The following is a 24,533-nucleotide window of genomic DNA, read 5'->3' as shown; positions in this document are numbered from 1 at the left end:
ATACAGGCTGCCCCCCTCCCACCTCCGGGTGGGTCTCTGTCCCTGTGTCCTCCCCGCTGTTCCGCGAGATTGCTCCGTTTTCTCATCCTTTCCGCTGGGAAGTCACTGCGCGCGAAGCGGCTCACGCAGCCCTCGAGGACCGCAGCCGCTGGAAATGCACAAAACTAACAAGGGCCAGCACGGACACCAGCCTCAGGGGGCTTCTGGCTACTGTATATAGATGTTAAAAATGGGACCCTAGAGAGTAGGAACTTGGCATAAATAATGCAGAAGACTCAAAATGGCAGAAGGTGTTCTCGGTAAAATTTGATACAGCCGAAAGCTGATCTATGAATTAAATACCTGTTACAGAATCTTATGGGAAAGGGGAGTGTTTAATGAGCACAGGCTTAACGTAAGTGTGCTCGACGGCGGCCACTCCTTGAACTCACCCCGGGGACGTCAGAGCAGCCTCAACGCCTCTTCCCACCAGTCTTCGTACGGCGTCGGGGAAACGCTGAGTATGGGAAGGGGCGGGAGCGAGGGGGCGCGCTCGGTGCGCCGCGAGCCGCGGAGCCGCGCGGCGGGAGGACTACAACTCCCAGCACACCCCGCGCCGCCCAGCCTTGCCTTCCCAGAATGCCGCGGGCGCAGCGCGGTGGGGCAGCGCGTTCCCGACCTGCCCCGCGCCGGCCGCCAACCGCCGGATTTGAATCGAGTCGGCGCTCGGCGCCTGCGGCGGCGGGATGGGCGCTTCGTCGTTGCCCCCCGCCTGGCAGCTCTACCTCAAGGACCACCGCGTCTCTACGTTCAAGAACTGGCCGTTCCTGGAGGGCTGCGCCTGCACCCCGGAGCGGGTGAGTCCGCCTGGCCTCCCTGGGCCCCAGGCCCGCCCCTCCCCAGAGCCCTGACGCGGCCCCGGGGTGACCGGGTCCGGCCGTGGGCTCCCGGCCCCGTGAAGCCCCTGCCCCCGTGGGCTCCCGGATCCTGAGCGACCCCGCCCTCGGTGGGCTCCCGGGCCCCCCTCTCCCCGTGGGCTGCCAGACCCCGCGACGACCCCTCCAGCGGTGGGCTCCCGGGCCCGGGGTGACCCCCTCCAGCTGTGGGGGCCCGGCCGGGGCGACCTCCCGCTACGGGCTCCTGCGCCCCCAGATGACCCCGCCCGCTGTGGGCTCCCGGCCGGGGCGACCCCTCTGCTGCGGGCTCCTGGACCCCCAGAAGACCCCGCCCTCGGTGGCTCCCGGGCCCCCCTCTCCCTGTGGGCTTCCAGACCCCGGGACGACCCCTCCAGCGGTGGGCTCCCGGGTCCGGGGTGACCCCTTCCCTCAGTGGGCTCCCGGCCGGGGCTACCTCCCGCTACGGGCTCCTGGACCCCCAGATGACCCCGCCCGCTGTGGGCTCCCGGCCCGAGGTGACCCCCTCCAGCTGTGGAGGCCCGGCCGGCGCGACCTCCCGCCACGGGCTCCTGGACCCCTTCCTCCGGGTCTCCGGGCGACCTCCCGCTACTGGCAGCTGGACCCCCAGACGACCCCGCCCCCTGTGGGCTCCCGGCTGGGGCGACCCCTCCCTTCCTGGGCTCTGGGATCCTAGAGCTCCTGGCGGGGCCTGAGCCTGCGCTCTCCCCTGCAGATGGCCGAGGCCGGCTTCATCCACTGTCCCACTGAGAACGAGCCCGACTTGGCCCAGTGCTTCTTCTGCTTCAAGGAGCTGGAAGGCTGGGAGCCGGATGATGACCCTATGTAAGTCCCCCAGGCCAGCCTCGCTGGGCTTCCAGGGCGCCCCGCTGGGAGCTGGGCCCGAGAAAACCATGCGAATGTCCCAGACACTCGGTGAGGGAGCTGCTGCGGCTTTTGCAGCTCGTGTTGTGCCCCTGTGACGGCCAAGGGACGGATTTCTGTGCCGGTGCCCAGCGGCGCTTAGGCCTCTTCCGACCCGACTTGGCCCGACGTTCTTGGAGGACTGTCCTTGACACCTGTCGGGTCTGGCCCGTGGGGGAGTGGAGCCTGCGGGTTGAGCGGGTGTCGGGTGCTTTCCCAGCTGGAGTCTTCAGATCTGAAGTGTCCCGGAGCTGCCACTCACGCCAGAGAAGACACTCCCAAGGGGTACCCGGGCGGCGTTTGGGGGTTTGTTCTTTAAGGCATCTAGAGCCGTTTCTTTTAATTCCGTGTGTGTGTTGGCACGGACCCTGATGGCTGTCCGGCATGAGACCCCACCTCCTTGTCTGGCTTTTGCCCCCGTTCACACCCTGTTGTGGCCACAGCGTTAGTATTTCCTGTAGAGAATCCCCCACACCGTCTCTTCTTGGCCAGAAGAGAGTTGCTTTTCCCTGATGTGCTTGCTCTTATGACCCAGTCTCTCTCTCTCTTTTTTTTTTTTTTTTTAATATTTTATGTATTCCCTTGACAGGGAGAGAGCAGAAGCAGGGGCAGTGGCAGGCAGAGGGAGAGGGAGAAGCAGGCTCCCCACTGGGCAGGGAGCCCGATGCGGGGCCCGATCCCGGGATGCTCAGCCGACTAAGCCACCAGGTGCCCTCGTGACCCATTCTTGACTGGGCTGGCACAGTGCGCGTGCCGGGATCGCTGAGGGAGTACCCCTTGTGATCCTGGGAGTGAATTTCTCAGTGCCGGAGCACGTTCAGACGTCCATCCTATCGGCTGTCCTCTGGGGCTTGGTGCGGCTGTGTGTTCATTCCGGTGCTGTTCCGCTCACACTGCTGTCCTCTACGCAGGGGTAATTCGCAGGGCAGACAGTGAGGCCGGGGAGTTCCCCGGAGAAGCCTGGCCCGCGAGCAGATCCTGTAACAATTCCAGGGAAATGGGGGAGATACTTCACACAGTTCCTTCCTCGAGGGTTTTAGAGGGACTTGAGGTGTGCTGCCCCTGCCCTTCTGTACCACTTTTCCTGCTAATTGCTGCAGGACTCCAGAAAAATCCCCTCAGCCCTAAGCGCAGTGGGAGATGCCCCGAGAGAGGGCAGGCCGGGCGTGGGCTGTGGGAGCGTGCCTGGGACCCAGCCGTGGTCCTGCGAACTTGAGCGAGCAGAGGGAGGCACGTCTGGGAGCCGGGAGCTGGGTGTTGCTGACACGCTCGCTCTTCTCCCTTCCCCTGACTTTTCTCTGGTCCCATATTGATTTTTTAGAGAGGAGCACAAGAAGCATTCGTCTGGTTGTGCTTTCCTTTCTGTCAAGAAGCAGTTCGAAGAATTAACCCTCAGTGAATTTTTGAAACTGGACAAAGAGAGAGCCAAGAACAAAATTGTACGTATTAGCCAGAGCGAGACCCAAGGGCCAACCCCGCTGAGCACTGAGTTCTGCGCCCTCGCCCCGGAGCGGCTTTGTTTTCCTCGGAAAGCAGTGTTAAGCCCCTCGGAGCCATCTGTCCTGGAATGTGGTCTTGGGGTTGTTCCCTCTTGGAAGATGTGTTTAGTACGAGGTCCTCTGGTGGTGGGCGGTGGTGGTCAGGCTGGCGTCCGGCCTTCAGTGACAGTCTGGGTGGGAGGCCATTTACATGTTGTGTGTTTGGGTGTGGGCATGCTGGGGCAGAGGGTTTGGGGGCACGTAGTAGCATGTCGGGGAAGGGGCGTCATGGGTATTGGGAAGAAGAGGCTCCAGTCCAACTGGACCTTGGGATCAGGCATCCTGGGTTATCGGGGGAGAGGAGGGGTGAGGCTGAGGGTCCACAGCGGGATGGGTACCAGGCAGCCAGGGTGGTAGGGAAAGTCGGCTCCCAGTTAAACCTGAATTTCAGGTATAGTTCGTGTTTGGTGTGGATGTATTCTAAAAAAGTTACTTGTTTTTGTAAAGTTTGTGAAGTTTCAATTTACTGGGCATCCCTATTTTTATCTGCTAAGTCTGACAAAATTACAGAGAATAAATGTTTGGGTGTTTGCTATCCTTGTAGCAAAGCACTGGGCTGGGAGTGGACATCCTGGTTCTGTCCCCGCCACTCACGGACTCCATGAGGTCAGGCTGGTCTTGGTTGCATGCGGAAGACAGATCCCCGTGATTTCTGAGACCCTTTTCTGGTTGAAAATTTATGTTCCTTTTTAGAGATGATTATGAAATAGTTCTGTCTAATATAGGATAAATGCTGAATACCAAATTTTTTGTTAGGAAAGTGGAAGAACTTGGCAGTCAGTGTAGCATGTTGTGGAAGAGTGTTTGCACAGTGGGGCCTTGAGAACCGCAGGGCGGGAAGCGGGCCAGGGAGAGACTTCTAGGTCAGGGTCAGCACAGCCTCCGCAGGGTGCCCCTGGTAGTCAGTATTTTAGCCTTCATGGGCTGCAGGTTTCTGTCAGATACTCTTTTTCTTTATTCCTTTTTTTTTTTTTTTAAGATTTTGTTTATATAGAGTGAGAGAGCATGAGCAGAGGGAAGGGGCAGAGGGAGAAGCAGGCTCCCCACTGAGCAGGGAACCCCATGTGGGACTCGATTCCAGGATCCTGGGATCATGACCTGAGCTGAAGGCAGACACTTCAAACAACTGAGCCGCCCAGGCGCCCTCTAGTAGATATGATTCTGTTGTTCTTGTTTTCACAACTGTTTAAAAATGTGAAAACCATTTGTAGCCCAATGACTGAGAAACAGGCTGTGTCCCATGGGCCACAGTTTGCCAAGCCCATTCTAGATGAGAGACCAGCCTGTTTACTTAGGGGACAGTGGTGAGAAATCTGTGCCCCAGCAAACAGAAGGGGGATCGATGTATAGCCCAGGGAGAGGCTGAAGCCAGACTGTGGCTTGTGCGCTGAAAAAGACAAAGGTTGTTCGGTGTTGCAACAAAGAGAGAAGGTTGTTGTGACAGCACAGCTCCAATACAGTGAGTGACCCACTGCTTCTAGGCCCCATGGTCTGGTGGGCAGAGCCAGGTGCCTGTGGGGAGAGGTGACTCACTGGAGCAGGAAGCCCACCAGGTCGCCACCATCTGCGGGAACAGCGGTGGGGCCACGCCAGAGCAGGGTAAACAGGCAAGTGAGAAAAGTGGGGGATGGGAAGAAAATGTTTTGCTTTCATTGTGCAACTGTTCCTGTTCTCCCCAAGTCAGAATACAGGAAGCTTAAATTTTTTTTTTAAGATTCTTATTTATTTGAGAGAGCGAGTAGTCGAGCACCAGCAGGGGGAGGGGCAGAGGGAGACGCCGACTCCCCGCTGAGCAGGACCCTGGGATCACGACCTGAGCCCAAGGCAGACACTTAAACTCCTGAGCCACCCAGGCGCCCCAGAACCCAAGATACTTCAAAAGGATGCCTTTGTTGCTGTTGCTTTGTTTAATCACAAAACAATGCAAACTTTCAGGAGGGAGACTCAAAAGCTCCATGCTATGCTAAGGGCTAAGTGGTGGTCACCACTGTTTACTGTGTTTCCTTCAGATAATTTTTAAATTTCTGTATTTTAAAAAAGACTAAAAAGCGTATGCTGCTCATACTTTCCATAATCAGTTTACACAACTTACACAACAGGGAGTTTGTGAGCCTGGGGCCCTCACTGTACTGTTGTGATGTTGCGGAACTGTGCTTGCCAGCCCTGTGGCCGTCACTGGGCATGGCTTTGATGACAAAGACTCTGTAGAGGGCAGGTTTCCGTGCTCTGGTCACACAGTGTTCTACCTGCCCAGTGGAGGGACGTGGCCACTTGCTGCAATGCTGCATGGCACAGATAACAGAATAGTTTTGTTGTTGCAAAGGATCCTGTGGGACACGCTGTTCTAGAGTACCAGCTGACTGTAAGATCTGCTGCAAATAATTATCACTAAGGTAAAACTCGGGTCCCCTCGTGTCCCCGTGCACTTGCCCATGTGAACAGATGGTCATGTCTGGGGTCAGAGCCACATGCAGGGAACTGGCATAACCAGAGGTCTGTCTGCTTTGCCCTGGAGCCCCCAGGTGGGCAGTCGAGGGCACGTCACTCCTGAGTGTGGGCTGGCACGCAGACCTCGTCTGTTCTGTGAGGGTCAGTACGGTTGGGGTGCTGGCGTGTTCAATCGGAAAGTCAGCTCTGTGGTCGCAGCATGTGGTTTAAGGTAGTCGTTTATTGGACAGTTGAGATAACTGTGTCGGGTGAGCAGATCCTGGAGACGAGGCACAGATGTTTGCTGTGATGCCGCGGGTGTCTGAGGCCCCAGACTCCCACGGGAGGTGCCGCTGCTCGTCCGTGTGACAGGATCGCTGAGGGAGCCGCCCGCCGGGGGCCTGACGCCGGAAGGTGTGCTGCCCCACTGGACGGCCTCTAGGCTGGGAGCGTGCTCCCTGCTCAGGACATTCCTGCTGCTGCATCGCCACCTCTACCTTTTGAGGAAAAGGAAGTAAATTAGAACCAGTTAGAAAATAAACCAGTTCAGGGGCGCCTGGGGGGCTCAGTCGTTAAGCCTCTGCCTTTGGCTCAGGTCATGATCCCATGGTCCTGGGATCGAGCCCCACATCAGGCTCCTGCTCAGTGGGGAGTCTGCTTCTCCTTCTCCCCTCCCCCTGCTTCTGTTCTCTCTCTCGCTGTGTCTCTCTCTGTCAAAAAAATAAATAAAATATTTTTTAAAACGAAAAGAAAATAAACTAGTTCAGGGAATGACCTGAATGGGAGCAAGCAGACCTGCGTCTGTGGACGCTAGTGATGAGGGAGAAAGAAGCCCAGGAGGAAGGAGGAGACACCGAAGCTCCAGATGGTAAACTTCTGCTCAGTGAACACTATGTTTTTAATAGCGAGTTTCCGGGGTTTTTGAAGATTTATTTATTTATTTTAAGGAGAGAGTGGGAGGGGCAGAGGAAGAGGGAGAATCCCGAGCAGACTCCTCGCGGAGTGTGGAGCCCGATGTGGGGCTCAGTCTTGCGACCCTGAGATCATGTCCTGAGCGGAAATGAAGCGTCAGATGCTTGACCGACTGAGCCACGCGGGCGGTGCCCCATGAGTTTCTGATTTTTCCTTCAATCCACCTTTATTAAGAAATTAGAGGGGCACCTGGGTGGCTCAGTTGGTTGAGTGTCTCGCTCTTGATTTTGACTCAGGCCATGATCTCAGGGTTGTGGGATCAAGCCCCGAGTTGGGCTCTGTGGTCAGCGGGGAGCCTTCGGGGGATTCCCCTCCCTCCCCCTCTGTCCCTCCCCCTGGTCACACACACGCATGTGCACTTTATCTCGCTTCCTAAAATAAATACATCTTTTAAAAAAGCGTTTAAAATGGAGGTATTGACGTCCATGTTGTACAGCCGTGTACATCAGGGCTTAATTAATTTAAGCTTTATTGAAAGAGAAGAAAAAAATAAAATAATATATTTTAAAAGGCCATCGTCAGGGCCCCTGCCTGGCTCAGTTGATGGGCCATGCAACCTTTAATCTCATGGTTGGGAGTTTACATGCCATGGTGGGCGCGCAGATTAAAAAACAAAAAGACCACGGTCGTCTTTCCATATCCATAGAGACGAGGCACTCGGGTTGCAGGGTTGTCCGTTACAGGGCACACCACTAATTGTCCGATGCCGTTCTCTTTTTCGTGTCAATTTATTATTTTATTAATTTTTCTTTTAATTAATAATTTTAAGTAAGCCTTATACATGGCAGCAAAATTAAGATACACAGAAATACTTAATGAAAAGTGATTTTTTAAAGTTAGCCTCTAATTAGAAAACAAACTTAATAAAGGTCTGTTAGCTTTTTAACGTGTCAGAGAAATCCAGGAGAACACACATGAGGGTTGGCAGAGAGGTTCCTGGATCTGCTGATGGGATCTGGCATTTGTCCCGGCCGGAGCACTGAGCGGGACAGACAGGTCAGAAGGCAGTGTCGGCTGCGGGAAGCAGAAGGCTCTTCTGTTTCAGGAGAGAAAGCCGAGGCTCGGCAGACACTCGGCAGTGTCTGCGTGGACAGGAGGGGGCTCTGGGCCTGAGTTGGGGGAGCTTCTGAAGCAGTGTGGGCGGTGGTTAAGGTTAGGAATGTGCCAGAGCCTAGCTGGGCCACCTGCACACCTCTGGGGCAGTGTGGTCCTCGTCATGGTAGAGCACGGGTGGTGGTGACCCCTGCCTCATGGGGAGCCGAGCGAGAAAGCAGTGCGCGTGTGTGAAGCAGGTGAAATGGTGCTCAGGGCACGAAGGTTGCGGAGTATTTTCTTTTATGATTATTAGGAAGTAGCTGAGGTGGGGGGCTCGTGAGTCGGGATATTCAGCCCCAAATAGCGGGGGGAGGGCGTTCTCCGCCCTAACCCAGCGCCTGATTTGTTAGGGGCTCAGTCAATGTCGCCTTGTTCTTTCCACGTTGGTCTTATCTACAGGGTGTGATGGGGAAGCGCTCAGCTCGGTTTCATGCGCCTCTTCTTTATTTCCAGGCAAAGGAAACCAACAGTAAGCAGAAAGAATTCGAAGAGACGGCAAAGAGAGTGCGCTGTGCCATTGAGCAGCTGGCCGCCGCGGAGTGACCCCGCCGCCACGGGGCGAGCTGCTCCCCGCGTGGGGCGCGCACCCTGCCGGGACCCTGCCCAGCGCCTTAGGAAACAGGAACATCCACGATTTGAAATTAGAATATTTAAGCTAGACTTTTGCTTTCTTCTTGAAAGCAGTGCCAGGGCCGCTTCTCTTCGGGCCGCTGAGTCCAGGAACCGATTCTCTCATTTTTCTTTGGTAGTTTTTGTGCCGTTGGTTCCTGGGCTCCTGGGGGTGAGAGGGTGAGCAGCGTGTTCTGGCCGCGGAGCCCTCCCACGGCGCAGCGTCGGCTTCAGGCTGGCAGCTGGCCGCGCGGCCTGAGCTTTGATGCCTGAACGTAATCATGGGTCTGTTGCGGCTGCACAAATAGAGAATTAAGGACGCCATTTCAGATTTTATTTGTCTGATGATCTGAACTTACGGTGCGCATTTCTTGTGTCCGCGCTACACTGTCTCACTTGGGTATGTCCAGGGCCTGCAGCGGTCCTCTCCCCGTCGGCTCTGGTACAGAGGCCTCCCGCCTTCCGGAGCAGAGCAGTCAGAGCGCCATCCCTGCCGGGGCTCTGAGGTGCTGAGCGTGCGCTTCCTTGCCTGTCTTGTCGTTTTGGAATTTTCACAGGGGAGCTAGGAATCCAACCCCGGGCTGCCTTGGGCCCCCAGGTGTGCCAGAGCCCTTCCGGCGCCGAGCCTCCGTGGCGGGGTGGGGTGGAGGAGGCCTGATGTCTTGACAGCAAAGCCAGCCTCTGGCTCGGAGGGCAGCCGACCGTGCGTCCCTCCAGCGCGTACCACGGGCCCATGGCAGGGTTGTCACATCTCTAACACAACGAAAAGGTCCTTAATGCCAGTGCCCTTTCCAGAGGCCTGGCTCCTTGCTCTGAATGAGCTGTGACGCGGTGGGGCAGGCAGGCCTGGGCAGGGAGACCCGCGGAAGGGGTTCCTGGTCTCAGGCTCCCAGCGCTCTGCAGGTGGCTACTTCCCTCTCCCCACGCGGGTTAGGTGGCCGGTGAGGCACCTGTGCTTCTCCTGCGAACCCCCGTCTAGGAGGACAGAGGGATCGATTAATCTAAAAAGTGCACTGGAAATGTCTTTTAGAGGGAATTTTTTGTAGATAACTTAGATATTTTGTTCGTAGTCTACAAGATCATGGATTTCCGTGACGTCACTTAACCTCGGCGGCTTGGTGCCCCTGAGCTGCGGTTTGCTGGTCTGTAACGCGGGGTCCCGAAGCCTGCACCACTGCAGCTGGCCTTCTGTGCGGGTGCGGGAGGCGTGTGTCAGGGGGCCTGACACAGCGTCCCAGCTTCTCGGGCTCTGCAAAGCCGCTCTCTTGTTGTGCTGGAATTTACTACTTCGCAGAACAGCGCAGAGTACAACGAGAGCGAGCGCGAAGCCCTTCTCCATCATCGGGGCGATCCATGGGAGCCTCAGGTGGCTCTGGAGACGGGGCAGCCGGAAGCAGGAGCCGGCACGCGCGAAACTGCTGCCGCATTAGACGCCCTCGTCTACCGGCCCGGCTCGAGGCTCCTGCCCCAACAGCAATGCAGAGGCCCGAATCCTTTTGAAATCACTTGACTCCGAGCCGTGGGGACTTGGTGGGCTGTTGCGGGTGACCTGTCAGCCCCGGGTGGCCGTGTCTCCGCGGCTGCTACCCGCTCCCCCGCGCATCTGCCTTCTCCCTGTGCTTGTCCCTCCCCGAGGCCGGCTCACACGCGGCTGAAGCCTGGTGTTCCGGGACAGACTGAATCCGTCCCTCCACGAATTGGAGCTGCAGGGTGGGTTGTGAACGGTTCTACTGGAGGTCATCTTGTTGTTTTCGGAAAAATAAAAACCATTTCATTTGAAACACAGCTGCAGACCCTACTGGGTTTTTAAAATCCTGTCGGGTCTGTGTGGTGGTTCCTGGCCCGCCACATGCTGCTTCCCACCCACAGGCTTGCGGGGCCTCGGGGCTGGGATGAGCCCCAGCAGACAAGAAGCCGGCCCTGGCCTACAAGGCCCACCCGTATGTGTCACCTGTGCCCGTACCAGCTGTGAACTGGCCCTGCAAAATGCGTTTCAGACTCCACTCTTTCTACCGCATCTGTCAGACAGGGAGGAGCTCGGAGGATATTTGCTGCAGTGGTTTCTGTTGGAGGGAGAAAAGTTCTCTAGCCTTTGTACTCTGAGCTGCTTTATTTTGATGTCTGTGCCCATGCGTCATGGGTCCTTCACTGTAACAGTAGCCCTTTACCGGTGGCTCCGTAGAGAGGCTGACCCTTTGCGCAGCGGGCAGTGATGGGGTTCTCGGCTTCGGCAGGCCAGGCTGTGGAGCAAGACCCAGCGGGAGTAGGCCACCTTACACGTTCCCCTCCTACAGAGGTGTTGTCTAGAGGCTGTGTTTATCCCCGGGCCTTTGTGACTGTCCTCTTGAAGCACAAAATAGACCTCTGTTAATCAAGCCAGAAGCCTTTGCCAAGGCCGAAAGCCTCAGGATTTTTTTCATATATGTGTCCCTTTTTGCATTCTCCAAGTCTGTGAGAGTCTGGAAGGGTCGTGACAGATCCTTAAGGGCGGGCACATGCAGAGCACGGTATACGCTGCCGGCCAGCCTCGGGATCCAAATCCTCCCGCTGTCCCCAGCACTGACGAGTGCCAGCCTGACCCAAAGTGACCTGCCAAGCGCGGAGCCTTCACACAGTGTCAGCAGGTTGGTACCCCCTTGGGGTGCTGACCACTCTGCAGGTTGCACTTAAGTCACAATTTGCCGGTAAAGTCTTAGGTGGTCTTACCTGCATTTTGTCATGCAGAAATAGAGCCTTGCAGAGAGGTGGAGAAGCTTGTCCAAGATCGTATGACAAAGGTCAAGGACGGGACCCAGGCCCGCTGGCCCTGGAGATGGGCCCTCCCTGATGAATGATGCGCCCCTGCCTTGCGGGTGTGGCCGGGGTCGGCTGCCTGACTCCAGAGCCGGGCCTGGCTCGAAGCCATCCCCATGCCGTTTTTTCGGACTGCTTTGTCAGGCCTGCACTCTGCGGAGCGGAATCCGACCCCCAAGGATTCCATTGATCTTCCTAACACAACATTTTAAAAAATTTCAAACTGAGATTCATGGGCACTTGGAAAGACAGTCCAAAGGGGCCCCAACAGCCCTTCACCCAGCTTGCTCTGCTGCGACGACCGTGAAACGTCTGTGCTTGCTTCTGACGTGGAAGGTCTGAGCTGAGACGAGGTTCCGTTGTGCAGGCACCTGGCTCTGAACCAGTGTCACCATCACAAAGGGTTTCTCGTCGGGGGTGGGGGAAGGAGAGGGTGCCGTCTTGTTCTTAAAGCAACTGCATGGTTGGTTCCCCCGCGGGGCTCAGCCTGCAGCATTTGGGCCAGTTTTCAGCTGACCAGCCACACCAGGGCCTTAGCTTCTCTGTGGTTATGTTCCCCTTGACCCCCAAGGCGGGGACGTCTGTCCACTCATTCACTCCGATGCTTGAGCGCTGACAGGAGCCACGTGCTGCGCCCGGGACCCGAGTGACAGCCAGGGAGGACTCAATCTCCCATGGAGAGCGCGGGCTCTAGGCCACAGCCAGCAAATAGCCGTGTGACGACGCTGCCTTGAGTAGAGCACGGAAGGCCCGAGCTGTCTGTCGGGACCGGGAGGAGGCGGCTGACAACCACAGAAGGGAAAGCTGTGTCTGGCGCGGGAACAGAAGCGTGTGCTCCGGGGACTCCGGTGCATGTCGCGATGTGCGGCCCTCCCGTTTGCCGGGTAGAAAGCTGCGTCTGGGGCCCGTGGGCAGACCCTGGCGAGTCTGACGTGACCCTGAGGTATCCTTCATAGATCCTATTGCTTCCTGGGATGAGACTGACCCCGTGTGTGGCCACCTCCCCGCCTGCGCCATGGCCCACGGAGCCTGGCCGCCAGCCGCATCAGCGTGGAAGACCTCTGTGTCTGATCTACGACCTCTGCCCCTTGAGAGCCCTGTAGCATGGTTGGTTTTGGCCAGAACAGCGTCTCAATGAGTCTCCCGAGGAGGACTGGCCCACAGGGCACCCCGATTGCATGGCACTGGCCTGTGGAGGAGTTTGCTGAGTCCAGCGAGCTGAGTTGGTGCCTGAGCCGTGATGCCGAGCGGCTCCGTGATTTCCCAGGCAGTTTTAGCTGCTTCCTCAGCCCGGGGCTGGAGGCAATGCCCTGTGGCATCAGCCTGGAATGGGAGGCTCATTGGGCCCACAGCCATCGCTGGGGTCAGGGTCCTTACCACCCCCGAAGAGCTAGTTGAATGCAAGTTTTTAAAAGAGGCTCGGGGGAAGCCCGGTTTCTTTGTCACTTAAAATCGGAATTCTTCCATCCAAACGTCCCTCCCACCCCTGATTTTGGTGGTGGTGGTCTGATGCGATTTCCGAAGAGGCTCCAGCATCCTGCAGACGGGCTTGGTGCTTACCAAGTGGCCAACCGACAGCTCCAGCCGCGGGTGATGAGCCAGTCATAGGAGGACCACAAGTGGAAAGGGGTCATTGCAAAGGGGCGCTTTTTCAGAACCAGGCTAGGGGGTGATCTGGGTCCGTCTTAGGGACAGAGGCTGGTGGGATTCATCCGAGCAGCCCCGTGAGGACCAGTGCCTGCTGCCTAGGGGGACAAAGTAGTCAGTGGCTCCCAACTGCACACTGGGTTTCGGGCACGGAACTTTAAAGCAGGGAGATAGGGTGTAGACTGCTAACATGGCCATCTACACTGCATCGTGAGCGCGAGACGTGTCTATTCCTGTGTGCAGCTGTGTGGCTCAGTGAGGACAATGGCCTCCAGCAGTGTGGTCCCCAGCCCTGCCAGCAGAACCCTTTTTTTTTTTTTTTTTTAAGATTTTATTTATTTATTTGACAGACGGAGATCACAAGAGACAGGCAGAGAGAGAGAGAGGAGGAAGCAGGCTCCCCACTGAGCAGAGAGCCCGATGCGGGGCTCGATCCCAGGACCCTGAGATCATGACCTGAGCCGAAGGCAGAGGCCCCAACCCACTGAGCCACCCAGGTGCCCACCAGCAGAACCCTCTTTATGGGGGTGCCAAGGAGACCCTTCCAGAAAGCTCAGGCTGACAGGCAGGGGTTGCTGGGAAAAAGCATATGGAGCTGCCACCCAAGAGGGGCTCCTCCCATCCTCCTAGTCCCTCGATCATACCTTCAACACAAAACAAGGCTGCGACCCACTGAAGGCAGTGTGGGTCCTTGTCACGTTGTGGCTGAACGCTGGGTCACTGTTCACCTTCGCCGGCTTCCAGCAGCGGCCCTGCCCTGCCTCCTCGCTCCCCGCTCTCCCTCCCCCGCCTCCCCTCCTGCTTTTGTAGAAGGCTGCCTGGAAGCAAGACTTCTCCTTCCATAGCCCCCTTGCCAGCCTGCCCAGGCCCTTTGCCCATCCAGCCCGCCTCACTGGATCCCTTTGGTTAGTCCTGGAGACTGATTAAGACCAGGAGCAGCCAGGGGTCAAGTGCCGCAGCCAGGGGTGGCTGCCTCCCACCATTCAGGCTGCGAGCTTCCTGGCCAGCGAGGTCAGCTGCCTGCTGAGCCCCCTCCTGAGATGACACAGGCCCCACCCTTCCTCCTCCTCAGCCCGGCCATTTGGCAGCTGAAAAACTGGAGGTTTGGAGAGAGTAAGACATTTGACAAGGGACCCACTCCAGCGACCAGCTCCTCGGGGACGCTGGGGTTTGAACCCAGGTCTGGGGCAGGTCCGCCTGCAGCTCTGAGACCTCCATCCCTGCACCCAGATCTGCAATCGCGTCGCCAAGAGGTGGGACCGATCTTCCTGCAAACCTGAGGGGGTGTGTTGTGAGGCTGGCGCGCAGGCAGAAAAGGGGCCGCCGCGTCCAGAAAACCCTCGGAGTGGCAGCACCAGCTTGCCGCCCCAGCTCCCCGCGTCCCCCCAACCGTGCCCCTTACTCCCTGGCGGCCCCCCCCACCCCTGCCGCCCAGCTCACCAAATCCCAGCCCCCGCTCCCCGGCCGGCCTCGCCCTCTCCCCGCTCCCCGACTCTCTCAACCCCGAGGTCCCCTCTGCTCCCCAAATCCCCGGCGCCACTCCCGGACTGCATGGCCTGGTTGGGCGCGCTGCTCAGCTTCGCGCTGCTGGCGGCCGCCGTGGCCAGCGACTACTGGTACGTCCTGGAGGTGGCGGACGCCGGCAACAGCACCGGGCGGGCCGCGCGGCTGTCCTCGCACTCGGGGCTCTGGCGCGTCTGTGAAGGTACAGTGGTGGCGGGCCGGGGCGCAGAGGGCGCGGGCAGGGCAGCGCCCCTCCTGCCCCCACTCCCCATCCCGGACTCTGTTTTCTCCCAAAACTGGGCGGTGACAGTAGGGCTCAGAAATGAAAGGGTCGGGCACTGGGCGGTTGCGGGGAGAAGGGCATTTTGGGGCCCCCAGAGCCTGGGGAGCAGGAGCCCTGGGCCTTCCTTTGCCCTCCCTGGTGGGGGCGGGGGTGTCTTGTGTTAGTAGCGGCACGTTGCTTGGTAGATGAGAAGGAACCCCCGGCTCTCAGTGGGCTCTGCCATTGGCTGCTGCCTGTCCCTCCAAGGCTTTGTCCGATGGGGAGAAGATGCCTCTTCTCAGGATGCAAGTCGGTGGGGGGTGGTTGGGAGAGTGAGGGAGGAAAGCAGGGGCAGGACCCTGCACCCAGGGCACAGGCTCCTGTTCTTCCTCAAGCAGGGGTGCGGGCGCTGAGGTGGGAGAGGTGCGGGGCACTGGGGACCTCCGGGAAGGGCACGGTTCCACATCCAAGTGACCACGAGTTGTTTCTCAATTGCTGTCTGCAGAGGTTCACTAGCACAGCCAGGGCCCCCGGAGTAAGACCCCTGTTCCTCTCTATTCCCCCCCCCCTCCCCACCACCTGACGGCTTGACGAGCCCTTGGGCACCAAACAGGAGTGCCTTGTACCTTTCACACCTGCGGAGAGGGGAGGCCTTTCCCTCTGCAAGGCCTATGTAACGGGGTGACCAGCGGGCTGGGGGTCCTCCCCTGCACAGGACCAGCCCTGGGGGGCAGCAGTGTCTGTGAGAGCGTGTGAATGTGTGTGTGTGCATATGCGTGAGCATAGGTCTGTGTGAGTGCCAGCGCGTGTGCATGTGTCAGTGTGCGTGTGTGCACATGAGTGTACGTGTGGGAGGCTCCGCGCGTGCGCGTGCGTGACGACACCATCCTTGGTGGCGGCCGGGGAGGAAAGACGAGCTGTTGGTGCATCCGCAGAACACACTGTGCTGATTGCTCCAAAGCCCCCTTGATGTGTGCATGTGTGTGTGCAGATGTGGGTGGGTATGCATGCGTGTGTGCAAGAGTAGGAGTCCACGTTACGCGCACCTTTTCCTGTCCAGGCAAAGCCACACGTGAGCCTGCTCAGGGCCCCAAGCCTAAGGGAGAGCTGAGGGCAGCGTCTCCGGGATGTTTGAATTTCAGACCGACATCTATGTAGGTATATTTGTCCGTTACAGAAACAAAACAGGTCTTAAATCCTCCAAACCCACTGGGAGTCACAAACTCTGGGGTCCAGAAGAGAATCTGACGGGGCTCCGTGGCCACTGACCAGCCCGCTGGGTTCAGGCAGGGCTGAGAGTGTGATGTCCAGTGTGCCCGCAAGACCGCCCATCTCAGAGGGACCCGGGGTAGTTGGGGATCCCACAGGTGTCCGGCCCCCCAAGCTTCTGTCCTTTCTGCTTTTTAGGGCAAAACAGCTGCATCCCCCTGATCGATCCCTTTACCAGCGGGAACCTGGATGTCCCCACCTCAGTGCAGCACCTCATCTGTGAGTCCTGGGCCTGAGTCCCCACCCCCCACCCCCGGTCTGTCCTTCATCTGCAGGCAAAACTGTCCCACAAAGGTGGACCTCCAGGCAGACAGGGCTCTGCAGCGCTCAATTGGATCTGCCGGCAGGGGTGGGGGGCAGTGGGGGCCGGTCCAGGTCCCAGCTGGGACGCTGAGCCCCCTCTCCCGGCAGCCCTGCACAGAGCTGTCATGGTGACCCTGCCCCTGAGCCTCGTCCTCGTCGTGTGTGGCTGGATCTGTGGCCTCTTGGGCTCCCTGACGCGGAGCATGGTCCTCCTCCTCTTCACCGGCTGCTACTTCTTGTTAGGAGGTGAGTGTGGGCGCCCTGGGGGCCACACGTCCTGGGAGTGGGAGTGCCTCCTTCCGGCCACCCTGTCTCCTGCTCCCATCTGGCCTGTGCTGAGCCTGGGCCCAGCCTGGGGACTGAGCCGCAGCAGGCAAAAGCATGTTGGGTGTTACGGGGCCTTTCTAGGGACACAGGCAGGGGTTCTGGCTGTGGGCCTCGAGCCAGGGAGGGAGGAAGCCCAGGGCTGAGCTCCCCAAGGCAATCCCTGGACCTGGTCTCCTAGACCTGCAGCGGGGGGCGCTGTTCTCTCCTTCCCGGACTGGCCTGGTGGGAGCAGCTGGCGTGGTCAGACCCCGGCAGTGACACAGGTGAAGAGGGGCCTCGCGGTCCTTGGCAGTGACCCGGGTCCAGGCCCAGAATGTGACTGGTAACAGTTCCTCAGCCGACATTCCCCTAGGCTCTTCTGGGCGCTGGCCAGGCGCACCCCCAGGGCTGCAGCTGTGGCCTCCCTGTGGTCCCAGTTTCCAGCTCAGAGGTCCAAGGTTTCACCAAGGTCACCAGTGCTTTTCAGTGCCATCTGCGCCTGCCCGCCAGCCGGTGCCCCCTGCTGCCCAAGCCTGGTTGTCGCTGATGCTGCCCTGGGGCTCCTTGGAGTCAGCCATCAGAGGCCTGTGCTGTCGGGGTGAGGCCTGAGCTGGGTCTGGCATCCGGGCCAGCTCTACGGTCAAGGCCATGGCATTTGAAGCCCAGACCTCTGGGGCAGGCCTGCCTCCTCGCCAGGGGATGCTGTCCCTGTGGGAGACCTTAGTCAAGTGGGAGCAGGCAGGCTTGCCTGGTGCCAAGAGCCTGGGGGACCAACAGCCCGGGTGTGCGCTTCAGAGAATGACAGCGGCAGTCAGCTGCGGCCGGCCCCCAGAGACTGGCTGTGTGGGTCTAAATCCAGTGAAGAGGACCTTGGGAAGCCACGGAGAGGAGTAACGGGGTGGGATCGTATCCAGGAAGCCTTGGCATGATGCTCTCAGAACCATGGCCCAGACGAGTGGGTGGACGGAGGGCCCGGGGGCAGCTGCTGCGGGGGGCTCCTCTTCCGAAGGACCCGGTTCGAAGAACGCCACCTGCTCTGCTCGCTCAGGGTCCAGGCTGGCTGCTGTCCTCGCGGGGGATGCTCCTTGGAAACGGGTCCGTTGACATCACTGTCAGCGCTCTGAGCAGCCCCAGAGAGTCCAAGGGAGGACAGTGTCAGCGCTGGGGGGAGGTGGGGCGATCGCAGATGGGGGAGGGGGCAGGCTGGGGCGGGGGGGGGTAACCCAATGAAGTGGGGGGAACGGTAAGGAGAGGGGAGCTGGTCAGAGCTCCAGACCCCCCCCCCCCGCACTGCCAGTAGAGGTCCCTGGCTCCGTGTGTGTGTGTGTGTGTGTGTGTGTGTGTCAGGGACACTGGGGGACACGGGAGGGTGCTGTGTATGCAGAGGCAATAGACTGGGGACTGTTGCCGAGGGTATACGTGGTGCCTTTCATGGTGGGGGGGGTTGTGGGGTGATGCCCGGGGCTTTGGGGACTGTATCAGAGCCTCTGTTCCCCTCAAAGGCCAGCAGGGAGGGGCTCCTGGTCTCCAGGACCGCCTCGGCCAGGTCCTGGTGAGGCAGTGTCACTCAGTGGGTAGACACAGCAAGTGGTCCCCCTGCCCCCCTCCCCCAGGTGCCCTGACCCTGGTAGGGGTCAGCGTCTACATCAGCTACTCCCACCTGGCCTTCGCCGAGACTGCCCGCCAGTACGGCCCCCGGCACGTGCAGGACATCCGCATCAGCTTCGGCTGGTCTCTAGCCCTGGCCTGGGGCTCCTGCGCCTCCGAGGCACTCAGCGGCTTCCTCCTGCTCGTGGCAGCCCGAGCCCTCAGCCTCAGCCGGCAGCCGGGGGACCCCCACTCTGTGGTCATCTGAGTCCCAGAGGGGCAAGTGGCAGGGGCGGAGGACACAGTTTCCCTTTGCATCTGCAGGCCTGGCTGGAGATCTTGTTGGGAGGGGCACCTGCGGGGTGGGGGACTGGGAGCAGAGCCAAGGAGCCAGGTTCCTGTTGCCTGGCAAAGCCGGATGTTTTGGGGGCCCCCTGCCCAGTTTATGCCCTTTAGGGACTAACTGGTGTGAATGAGAAAAGGGAGTCCCAGAAGAGTCAGCAAGTGACCCAAAGGAACGTTAACGGGGTCGGGGTGGGGGTGCTGCAGGTTCCCGGTGCTCAGCAGGTCCCCTTGCCTCTCGAGGACATGGCCTGCCCTCGCCCTCCCCCAGCAGCCCTGGTGTGCCCCGCTGTCCTTCCTGGGACCCGGGGCAGGTGCAGGAGCTGCCCGCTGTGCTGGGGAGGAGGGAGTGTGGAGTTAGGTGCCGAGCCCAGTGTCACCCGCGCATTTGTGTGTCCCGTCCTCCGGTCGCCCTTCACGCTAGCGACCTTCACCCGTTTTACAGAAGGGGGCTCCGAGGTCCAGACCACCCCGGAGCACGCGGCAGGGCCAGACGCCCCTCCAGGCTGGCGGGCCTCCCAGGCCTCTGTTCAGTCCCCTGGCTCGAGGGCAGGTGTTGGCGGGGAGGATCCTGGGCTGGGGGAGGGGGGGAGCCCGGAGTCTCCTGGGATTTGCAAGGGCAGCTGAGTGGGCCGGACACACCCTGCCCCTCCCTGTTCTCGGGCCTCCGTCCTTGTCCTGGGGCGTTGCTGCTGCTTTTGCTGGACCCCATCCTCCCATCTGCAGCCCCCCGGGGGCGGGGGAATGTCTGTGACTGCGGGGGGGGGTAGGGGGGGGGCTTCTTAGCCAGGAGGGTCAGGGGCTGCCTCGAGAGGCAGAGGCCAGGGCTGCAAAACAGAGGTGGGTGGGGGTCGGCTTGCAGACCCGGGTGCAGGCCCACTGTGACTGGACTCCTGGGTCACCGTGAGGCTCGCTCCTCCTGTAGGCAGAGAAGTTGAGGTGGCAGAGGGGACGGGGCCCCAGGGGGGCTGTGGAGCACCCGAAGCCCCACACAGCCCCTTCTGGGGTTCAGGATCTGGAATGTATGCGGGGGGCTAGAGGGCAGCCAGCCTCCCTTTATTGCTCCAAAGGTTACAGGAAGCTCCTTGGGGCCCTGGGGGCTGGTACCACTTGGGGGTCCCCCTGAGGGCTTCCCTTCGCACCTAGGTTTTAGCGTTTGCCATTCCGTGTCGCAACATTGTGCCATTTTGTCCTTAAATAAATCAATTTATGCTCTGTGCAGATAAGCCTTGTTTTTCTGTCTTAACGTTTTTTCAGAATTGATCAAACAGAACTATAAACTGTGTGGGCAGTAGCACTCTTACCAGCTGTGTGTGTGTGTGTGTGTGTCCGTGTCCCCATCCAGCCAGAGACGTCTTCTGCAGACACAACAGGCCCCTTCTCTGAGGGTTGGCACAGGTGGAAGAGGACCCTGTGCCCTGACCCCGCACCTCCGTGTTGGACGGGATGGCTTGGCGGGCAGGTCCTCTCCACTGTGAGGCTCTAACCGCACTTGTGGGTTCGCTGGGGAGCAGGGAGCACAAGGGTTTGGTGGGAGGCCTCCTTGTCTGCCTCTGGATCTACACGACCCCAGGAACTGCTAAAAATGAGATTCAACCCCAAATCATCTACAATAAAGACATAATTTTTTGTAAGAAAAAAAAAATTTTTTTTTTAAAGGAACAAGTCTATAGGTGACAAGACAAATCCCAGCCCCCGACACGGGGCAGCTAGGGCTCCCGGGCATCCTGCCCCGCTGTCTCTTTCTAATATCTGGTCACCCTTCCCCGTGTGTCCCCAAGCAGGAGCTCGGGACAGTTTCCTCTTCTGGGCGCTGTGAGCAGAGCCCTTGCCCTGGCTGCTTCCTGGGCTCCGGCAAGGGGCTCGGCTGGGCTCCCACCGGTCCGCCGCCGTGGTGCCCCGTCCCAGATGCGGGAGGCACCGCGGGCTTGCCGAAGGAGCACGGGTGGAAGGCTTCCCCCCCCCCGAGCGTGGGGAGTCAAGGGGTCCGAGCAGGCGGGTCACAGGGTCACGGGGGTGTCGTTTCACTGCCTCTCCTGCCACCTGCTCCCTCAGGACACCTGCACTCCCCACCTGGGTCCCAGCCGGGGCACAGGGTCCAGTCACCCCGTCCTCAGGGCCCCAGCTGCCTCAGCACAAACCCCCACTTCTTCAGCGCCAGCTCGGTGTCCTGTGCGGAGACGTCGCGGTGCCACACGGCGCGCACCTACCGCTCGGCCCAGGGGAACAGCAGCACGCGCACCGCGCGGCCGGTCTGAGCCACCTCGTCCGCGCTCACGGCCTGAAGACGCCGGCAGAGCTCCTCGGGCCGCAGCCCGTCCACCCATGTTCGTCTCCACGGCGGCGAGGTCCGCGGAGCAGATGGGGGACGCCAGCTCCTGGAGCCCTGGGACCGGGGCCTCTGGTGAGTGGAGCCTGACCCCAGGACCTCAGCCCTGAGGTCCGGCCCTGTCATCCCAGCAAGGGCACAGGGCAGCCCAGCCGCCTCAGAGAAAACAGGGACCCTTGGAGCCGCACAGACGTGGCTCTGCTACTTTCCAGCTGTGTGACCTGGGGCAAATCAGTTAACCTCTGGGCCTCAGGATCCTCATCTGTAAAGTGGAGACATCATGGGATTGTTTCGAGGACTCAAGTGATAAAGATTAAGACCTGGGTTGGAGGCTTCCCTCGCCAGATCCTGCAGGAAATAGAAATTCCTGACCTCCCTTGAGGGCTTCTTGGTCCAGACCCTCCACCGGTGCGGTCTGGTAAAGCATTCTTCTGTCCCGGGCCCACGCCTCATGGCTCAGTGGCTGCCCTACACGTTCTAGAGTCAGAAGGAAGTACACCCGCTGGGGATTTGGGCCCTGCTGCAGGGGACCCCCAGACACTCTTCTGGGAGCAAAAGGAAGTGAGGGTGGGGGTAGGGGCTGTGGTCCACGTACCTTTGGCGAATCTCTGGGCGTTCTGGTGGTCCCTCTGCAGCACCTCCTCGAAGTCCGCCAGTCCTACTAGGGCGGCAGCAGCCAGCACCCCGGCCTGGCGCATCCCTCCGCCCAGCGCTTTCCGGAGGCGCCAGGCTTCTTCAATGAAGTTCTTGGGCCCCCCAACCAAGGCCCCGACCGGTGCACCCAGGCCCTGGGAGGAAGAAAGGAGAGAGTCCTGCCTGCCAGCACCCCAGGTGTGCATCTCTGTCCTTGTGGCCAGGGGAGGGGCGTGGGAAGGGGATGGGGCCCCATCTGGGGAGGGGCTAAGGGGGCCCAGGGCCAACTGCTGCCAGCTTCGGAGCTTGGAACCCAGCTGACTCCTACTGTGGACACCCCCGCTGTCCTGTGTTTGGGAGGCAGCCCGAGGCTTCCCCACCTTGGAGAAACAGAGAGACACGGAGTCACAGTGTTCCACGATGCGGGCGGGGGGCACGTGCAGAGCCACCGTGGCGTTCATCAGCCGGGCCCCATCCAGGTGGACGCGAACTCTGTGGCTCCGGGCCAGGAGCTGCACCTGGGGGCAAAGAGCAGGCAACGGTCAGAGGGGCTGAGCTTGGGGTCCGAGTGGAGGGAGGACCAGTCTCCGGGAGCCTGGAGGAGTCCAGACGGATCAGGGCTGGGCCAGTGTCCAGCGTGGCCCCCTCGGACCGGAGCAGGCGCTCAGTTGCCTGAGCCTGGGCGCCGTCCTCTGTGAAAGGGGATTGATAATAAGCGGTGGGTTCGCCATGGCCGAATGCAGAGGCCGTAAGAGCCATGCATGCGGCACCCTGTTTGAGCCGTCCCGAGCTTCCGCGGAGGAGATGCCCACTCCCGTGGACAGGGAGAGGGTCTGGAGGGTCATTAGTGGCGAGTTCTCACACCGGGAGCGGCGTGGCTCAGCCCTCATACCGTGTACGAGCAGGTGCTTGTGGGACTCGCTCCCTGGGGAGAACGGGGGTGTCTCTGTCCGCGGGGCTAACCGGGGGGCGTAGTGCCCTCCGTAGCTGCGGGCGAGGGGCACATGCGTCCCTCCCACAGCAGTCCCAGCTGCCCTGGGCACCCATGGCCTGTGTGAGGAGACACCCTCCCAGGAGGGGGCTCCGGGCACAAGGTGGGGGGGCTGGCTGGCTGGGGGCGGGTGGGGGGCAGGCGAGTGGTGGGGTCGGGCCCACCTGGCGCAGGTAGTCTACGGGGAGGACGCGGCCCCCGGAGCTGCTGTGGGTGTTCTCCAGGCAAATGAGCTCACAGACCGGGTGGTAGGGGCTCCCCAGGCCCCTTGTGACCATCCTCTCCAGCTCAGCCAGGTCCAGGGTGCGGCGGGGCAGGTCTGGGAGGGGGTGGGAGTGCACCCCCGCGATCTGCAGGTATTGGGGAAAGAGGGAGGGAGGGAAGATCAGGTCCAGGGGCGCAGCGTCGCCTCCCACCTCTGTCCCCGCGGCTCCTCCCCAGCTCGGGGCCATCGAGCCTGCCGCTCTGCTGCGGACGTGGGCTCGGACACCCCAGCAAGAAGGGGAGGAACCAAGGGCTGGGTTCTCCCGAGCCGGAGCGCCGCGTGCTCCGGGTTCCCACAAGGGGGCAGCAGAGCGCCGAGAACGGCCCGTATCCGATCGGGCGTGGGCGGGGGGGGGGGGGCTGGGCCGCGGCTGCCCCCACGTGGTCAGTCTGGGAATGGCTCCCTTTCCAGCCACCCTGGCCATCTCTTCCCTCCGCAGGTCCCAACGTGGTCCCTAGGAAACTGGTTCCCGCCAGAAATGCTGAGCTGGCCCCAGGTGAGGGACGCCGGGTCCTTACCTGAGCCACCCCGCCCTGCTCGAAGACGTGGAGGTGGCACTCCTGCCCGAGGAGGAGCTGGGAACCCCTGCGCTGGCAGTGACACATCACTGATAGATGGGGGAGGGCAGCGTTGGCTGGGAGTCCCGTGGGGCCCACCTGCTCCCGCCCAGCTCCTGGCTGAGCCCGGAGGCTAGCTCCCAAGTGCTTATGCCAATTAGGAAACGGCACCCCTTCAAGACACCTTACTGCCATGGGCCAGAGAACCATCCCAGGAACTATGAAAGTCCAGGATAACCGTCCAGTGAGATGTTGTGCCCTGTGCCCTGCAGCCCACCCACAGAGCATGTCCTGCCCAGGAAGCTAGTCACCCTGCTGCTCCTGGGGGTCAAGCAGCTCAGGGCACGGGCATCAGCTGGGCCCAGCAGCAAACAGAAGCCCATGCCCACTAGGAAGCCAGAGAGCTTAATAAAGGGGGTGATTTAATAAAGGGGGATTTACAAAGGTGTAGCAGCGTGAAGGGAAGCCACAAGGGACAGAGCAAGACCCCCAGGCCATAAGGGTGGAGAGGGAGGCGTGGTCACCAGAACCTGGAGACAGGGAGGCGTGGAGAGGGCTCCCAGGAGACTACGTGGGGAGGGAGCTGGGGGAGGGGCACGGACACGCGGAGCCCTCTCCTCTCCTCTCCTCTCCTGCTAGGGACTCTCCGCTGAGCCCAGCAGAAATCCAGACGGCTCAGCACCCCACTGATGTAGTCCGAGCTTTGCCCCTCGCACCAAGGGGAGAAATGCAGAGGGACGACCCGGAGGGCAAACGGGAGTCACCCCCACCACGCTCACGAGAGATGAGGTTGGCCATGGTGTTGGTGGGCACAAACAAGGTCTGGTCCACCCCCAGCAGCTTGGCGGCCTTTTCCTGCAGCTCTGAGGAGGGAAGGGGCAGGAGGCATAGGGAGACTCCGTCAGCAATGGCACTCTTTTTGCATTACTCATAACCGTGAGCTCACGTCCTGCTGAGGTAAGTGGCCAAGCCAGACAGAAGCCCTGGTCTGTGGGCTGCAGACTGTGGTCTTGGTGACCATATATCTAGGTAGAGAGGCCTCTCAGTCAACACCCTGCACCCAGCCTCCCCCTGGGCCCTGGTCTCCCCCACATTGAAACTTTGTGGTTTGAACCCCCCTGTCCCATCCAGACCTCACACCTGTCTCACTTCCTTTCCCATCAGCCCCTTGCAGGTGGGGCACTGCGGTTTCTCTGCTGACTTCCTCTCCCAGAACAGAAGGACAGGAGCTCTCAGAAGGGGAGACTCGGGGGGGGCGGGGGGGGGGGACTTCAGGCTCCTGCTTTAAAGGCTGCTCTGGCTCCCCTCT

The 24,533-nt window shown here is 60.2% G+C and overlaps 3 protein-coding genes across 3 annotated transcripts; 2 read left to right on the top strand and 1 right to left on the bottom strand.

The window, feature by feature from the left end:
• Positions 1-645: 645 nt before the first annotated feature.
• BIRC5 (baculoviral IAP repeat containing 5) lies at positions 646-8,761 on the top strand. Its single transcript, XM_004748802.3, has 4 exons — positions 646-836; positions 1,609-1,718; positions 3,118-3,235; positions 8,282-8,761. Exons 1-4 carry the CDS (start codon positions 726-728, stop codon positions 8,369-8,371), a joined length of 429 nt encoding a protein of 142 aa, XP_004748859.1. The 5' UTR covers positions 646-725; the 3' UTR covers positions 8,372-8,761.
• A 6,946-nt stretch (positions 8,762-15,707) lies between these two features.
• Positions 15,708-18,375, top strand: TMEM235 (transmembrane protein 235). Its single transcript, XM_045085806.1, has 4 exons — positions 15,708-15,800; positions 16,050-16,130; positions 16,323-16,460; positions 18,134-18,375. The coding sequence occupies exons 1-4, from the start codon at positions 15,770-15,772 to the stop codon at positions 18,373-18,375; spliced, it is 492 nt and encodes a 163-aa protein (XP_044941741.1). The 5' UTR covers positions 15,708-15,769.
• On the bottom strand, positions 15,779-23,512 carry LOC101675884 (probable low-specificity L-threonine aldolase 1). The gene is made up of 8 exons (XM_013054371.2): positions 23,186-23,512; positions 22,567-22,752; positions 21,792-21,929; positions 21,374-21,566; positions 21,151-21,255; positions 19,754-21,040; positions 18,181-19,368; positions 15,779-17,640 (listed from the first exon to the last, which is right to left on the bottom strand). Exons 1-6 carry the CDS (start codon positions 23,510-23,512, stop codon positions 20,901-20,903), a joined length of 1,089 nt encoding a protein of 362 aa, XP_012909825.2. The 3' UTR covers positions 15,779-17,640; positions 18,181-19,368; positions 19,754-20,900.
• Between the last annotated feature and the right edge of the window lie 1,021 nt (positions 23,513-24,533).

This window comes from Mustela putorius, unplaced genomic scaffold, assembly GCF_011764305.1.
Source record: "Mustela putorius furo isolate JIRA1106 unplaced genomic scaffold, ASM1176430v1.1 tig00000873_pilon_pilon_pilon, whole genome shotgun sequence".
Classification (NCBI taxonomy): domain Eukaryota; kingdom Metazoa; phylum Chordata; class Mammalia; order Carnivora; family Mustelidae; genus Mustela; species Mustela putorius.
The sequence above is the reverse complement of the archived record's forward strand: the minus strand, read 5'-3'. Positions and strand labels throughout refer to the sequence as shown.